General features: G+C 47.6%; 1 protein-coding gene across 1 annotated transcript in view; it reads right to left on the bottom strand.

Annotated features, from left to right (window-relative positions):
• The window catches only part of LOC128426086 (coagulation factor XIII A chain), a 7,425-nt gene that overhangs the window by 1,442 nt on the left and 983 nt on the right, over positions 1–5,000 (bottom strand). The window contains exons 4-15 of the mRNA XM_053412953.1: positions 4,830–5,000; positions 4,077–4,325; positions 3,558–3,676; positions 3,362–3,469; positions 2,731–2,905; positions 2,396–2,534; positions 1,531–1,634; positions 1,368–1,456; positions 1,077–1,230; positions 705–814; positions 460–625; positions 224–378 (exon numbers count right to left, since the gene is read on the bottom strand). The exon at positions 4,830–5,000 is cut by the window's right edge and continues 3 nt beyond it. Coding sequence (XP_053268928.1) covers positions 224–378; positions 460–625; positions 705–814; positions 1,077–1,230; positions 1,368–1,456; positions 1,531–1,634; positions 2,396–2,534; positions 2,731–2,905; positions 3,362–3,469; positions 3,558–3,676; positions 4,077–4,325; positions 4,830–5,000 — 1,739 coding nt within the window. The remainder of the gene's footprint in view (positions 1–223; positions 379–459; positions 626–704; positions 815–1,076; positions 1,231–1,367; positions 1,457–1,530; positions 1,635–2,395; positions 2,535–2,730; positions 2,906–3,361; positions 3,470–3,557; positions 3,677–4,076; positions 4,326–4,829) is intronic.

Raw genomic sequence — 5,000 nt, 5'->3', positions numbered from 1 at the left:
GATCAACTACTGAACGATACAAGTTCGATTTGAACGATCCAGGAATCTTTCTTATTGTGCTTTAATTTGTTTATTTGTGATTCTAGTTTTTTATTTGTGAATGACAGTAAAGATTCCAGATTCCATGTATTTTTATCATGTATTCGTTTTACGAGGGTTTTTCTGTGTTCTAACAGTTTGTGACGTATGTGTGTGTGATTGTGTGATTGTGTGATCATTTCACCTCCAGGGTGAGTTTCGGGGTCATCAGTTCGACCACCTTGATGGCGCTCACTGATTGGTCGTCAGCCTGACCCGTCACAACAAAGCGGAGGGAGAGCTGAGAGCCAATGTGAGGCATGTACTCCTGAGCCGCGATGTTCATCTGCACACGCTCCGCTGAAACACACACAGACACACACACAGTGAGAGGCTGTTTGTGGAGAGGTCACAGAGGTCGTGGAGGTGGGCGTGGCTCACTCTGCTGGGCCAGCACCGTCACTGTGAAGCTCTGGTCTTTGATCTGAGCGGAGGAGACCCCGGTGTAGAAGACCACCGACCCGGACAGGTGAGCCTTGATGCTTCTGGAGACTTCACCCTGGTTCTGGAAATCCATCACCAGCTTCAGGTCCTGGCCCAGCATGGCCTGTAGGGGGGGGGGGGGGGGGGGGTCAGAGGACGGGGAGGACGATACCAGGATGTGAATGTTTCAATGTGTGCGTTACCTGGTTGACACTGATGTTGACTGACAGCTCCGGCTCGGACAGATCCGAGTGATCCCTCGCACAACCGTACTCCTCCGCCCGACTCATGGTCAGCTGGTCCTCTGCACTGTCTGCACACACACACACACACACACACACACACACAGACACACACACACACACACACACACACACACACACACACACACACACACACACACACACACACACACACACACACACACACACCTTGAGGGTACTTGTAGGTGTTTGTGTGTATGTTACCTTGAGTGTACTTGTAGGTGTGTGTGTGTGTGTTACCTTGAGTGTACTTGTAGGTGTGTGTGTGTGTGTTACCTTGAGGGTACTTGTAGGTGTGTGTGTGTGTGTTACCTTGAGGGTACTTGTAGGTGTGTGTGATGTTCACTGGTCCTGACCCCCCCACAGCTTGAGTGTACACAGCCTGACCCACGTGGTTCTTGTCGACCCTGAACGGACTCAAGGCCCCGTAACGATCTCGCTTGTGGAAGACGACGTCACTGTTGACCTGCAGCGGAGACATGACGTCATCACGACACTTCATCCTCAGTGATGACATCATGGGAACTGTTCCCTCTGAGTTTATTATTTGACATATTACTGAATATTTGTATTTTCACATCATGAAGAGAGAAGATCTCAAACCTCAGCGAAGACGAAGCCGCAGTCGAAGGGATGACACAGCAGCCCGTCTCTGATGGCAGCCACCGAGGCCGGTCCACAGCGGAAGTGTCCTGAGGACAACGCACAGGAAGTGAATCCCCTGTCCACCACGTGTGTCCCTGACCCCGCCCCCTGTCCCTCCTACCATCGCTGGTCTCCTGCGGCGTGGAGTCCACCACCTGCCACCCCCCCAGGCTCCGGGGGAGGTCGTTACGCACCATGAACACCTCGTTCCAGCAGTGGTAGTTCCTGAGGACAGAATCGTCTGTGAGCCACTGGGGGGGGGGGGCGCAGGACTGTCACTCATACACTTGAGTAGATTTACTTTCAGTTACTTTCACTTGTACTCCACTACACATATCATTAAATATCTGTACTTTCACATGTTCTTAGTGTTTTTTTATAGTTTTAAAATAAATCAATTATGAGAGTAGAACCAATCAGAGTGGGCAGGTAACATTAGACCCCGCCCACGAGGCTAGTACTTTTACTTTTACCACTTGAAGTGTATTCAAAAGTACTTTCCTTTACCCAAGTAGAAAAGTCAATGTGGTTTCGTAACTTTCACGTTTGTGTCTATTTGTACTTTGGCCTCAGTAAAGTGTTGATGACGTGTTGGTAACGTGTTGGTAACGTGTTGGTAACGTGTTGGTAACATGTTGGTAACGTGTTGTTAACGTGTTGGTAACGTGTTGTTAACGTGTTGTTAACGTGTTGGTAACGTGTTGGTAACGTGTTGGTAACGTGTTGTTAACGTGTTGGTAACGTGTTGTTAACGTGTTGTTAACGTGTTGTTAACGTGTTGTTATAGTGTTGGTAACGTGTTGGTAACGTGTTGTTAACGTGTTGGTAACATGTTGGTAACGTGTTGGTAACGTGTTGGTAACGTGTTGTTAACGTGTTGGTAACGTGTTGGTAACGTGTTGATAACGTGTTGTTAACGTGTTGTTAACGTGTTGGTAACGTGTTGGTAACGTGTTGGTAACGTGTTGATAACGTGTGGAACCGACCAGATGGAGTCGGTGGTGTGGCGCTCGTCCGGCGTCCCGTCCGGGTTGAAGATCAGGTCGGTCTTCAGGTTCCCTGTGTTGTCGTGAGCGGAGGAGAAGTTGGTGATGACTCTCGCTGGGAGGCCGAGGCAGCGCAGGACTGAGACCAGGACAGATTGGATGAGGGTAAATATACATAAAGAATTCAAACAGATTCAAAACTTTGGACATTTATCAACTGTGGTCATGTTTTTAAACTCTTTAAAAACTCTTGTGGCTTCGCTCCATTTAAACCTGATAAACTATAAATGTCTGTTGTTTGTGTTTCTCTGTCGTGGAGACAGCTTTGTTCTCACAGGTGTTGAAGACGCCGGCGAACACCCAGCACTGAGCGAAGGGGACGGGGACGCCGGTGCTGGCGTACTTCAGCAGGATGCTGGTGCTTCCTGTCCAGGACGTGGGGGACGTGCCCAAGGAGAAGTCTTCACTCCAGTTCCCCACCAGCACGCCCTTGTCGTCCTGAGAGTTCAACTGAGGGAGGACAGGGGTCAAAGGTCAAAGGACATTCATAAATCCACAGGAATCGAACTCGGGACGATTCGTCCTTCAAGACTGAATCAAACCAACTTTGATCGAATGAACGTCTCCTGGTTTCCGTCTGTTGATGTGAGAAAGTGTTGAAATAAGATCTTTTCACTTGTTTCACCTGAATCGTTATTTTTATATTTAAACACTTTTCTGTAGAGAGGCAGCCAGTGAGGTGAGGGCTGTTCAGCTGCAACATGGCACTTCACCACTAGATGTCACTACACTCTACACACTGAACCTTTGACAACTTCAATAATTAAATCTTCTCCATTTCCCTTTCTTCTAATTTATATAACACGAGGAAAGTTTCCAGGAAGTCCGCAGCAACGTCCTGGACCTTTGAAGTGAATTGTACCTGTGACATGTTGAATAAGTTTGACAGTTTCTCGATGCTCTCACCATGGCCGACCCCTTCCTGATCAGCTTGATGGCGTCGCCTCGGTCGGTGATCGGCATCCGAGACGAATCCAGGATGTAAATGCAGGCGTCCAGGATGCCACGCTCGAACTGCAGAGAGGGAGGACATGTTCACTTTAACTGTGTGTGTGTGTGTGTGTGTGTGTGTGTGTGTGTGTGTGTGTGTGTGTGTGCGTACCTGTCCATACATCCAGTTCCGATGCGACACACTTTCCACAGTGCCCTGGTAGATCACACCGTAGTCGTTCAGGACGTACTCCCGGCACTCGGATTCATCCGGGAGAAACACGCAGTCGTCTGCAAACGTGGAAACAGTCAGAATCTCTTCTTTAGTAAAACATCAACAAAGATGGATGACGTGTCAGCGCCCAAAAATAAAGCCAAAACATCTGGATCATCCCCTGGTGGCTGGCTGTGGGACAGGTCATAACCTCCTCCTCCATGTTAGCAGACCAAACTAACAAATCCAAGTAGACGTTAAATAAATGTTTGTAAAGATGTTTCTGTCGTTTCAACTCGTTCTCGTCTCACTGATGTTTGTTCAAGTGTTTCTCATCAGTTTAGTTTTAATTAGTTATTGATGATATAGAAACCATAACCCTAACCCAATGACACCAGCGCTTAACTCCCTGGTCACTCCTGCTCAGACAGTTCTTCCCTCAGCCACTAGGAGGCAGTAACAGGTGAGTGCAGGTACCGGGACACCAGGCGTTGAAGATCAGGTACATGTCGGTGCCGGTCGTCCTGCCGGTCCTCTGGAGGCCGCCGTTCGCTTTGATGGCCACGTACGTACGAAACTTCCCCACGATGGCGTCTGGTCGCGGGGTGATGCCGACATTCACCACCGGCCCCTGAACCTCCAGGATCTGGCCGGACCAGGGGCCACCGGGCCGGGAGCCGAACGTCACCACGATCAGGGAGCCTTTACTGGCAGAGGGGTTGGAGCCTGGAGGAAGGAAGGAAACAGGAAAGGAAACAGGAAAGGAAACAGAAGAGGACGCATCATTAACCACTTGTTGAGTTTATTGCAAAAATAACATCATCAACATATAAAAACCTAAAAATGTAATCGTTGTATGAAAAGATAAATTTGTACATTAATACAATGTAAAATTAAAAACAGTAGCAAAATTAATTGCACTTCATAAATAAATTCATTGTGTTTTTTTAAACTTTATTTATTATTAATTTTGGCAGTGCCAGTCCTCCATAACTTTTTCCATACAAAGCACAAATGAAGTGCTTTAATTAAGATTCCATTAGAATTATTTTATTAACTCATATTTTTTTTTCAGGATGAAAACATGTTATTATAATATTATAATAATAATAAAATTGAACGTAGAGATAATAAAGTGTTTAAAAAGCTGTGGCCTTCCAATCAGAACTCTGGTTCGATCTGGTTCCACCACCTGATTGGCTGAGAGGAAAGATCCAGATTCAAACTCACCAATCAGGAACTCGATCTGGAAGTCGTCCTGCTCAGTCAGCGCGCGGCTGAAGGTGATTCTGACCACGAACTCCTGGCCGCGGCGCACCACCAGGTTCTCCAGGTCGTAGGCGGACGTGTAGTGATTGGGTTTGTTGATCTGTTGACACATGTCCACGTCCTCCACCGACA

This window comes from Pleuronectes platessa, chromosome 20 (assembly GCF_947347685.1).
Source record: "Pleuronectes platessa chromosome 20, fPlePla1.1, whole genome shotgun sequence".
Classification (NCBI taxonomy): Eukaryota; Metazoa; Chordata; class Actinopteri; order Pleuronectiformes; family Pleuronectidae; genus Pleuronectes; species Pleuronectes platessa.
The sequence above is the reverse complement of the archived record's forward strand: the minus strand, read 5'-3'. Positions and strand labels throughout refer to the sequence as shown.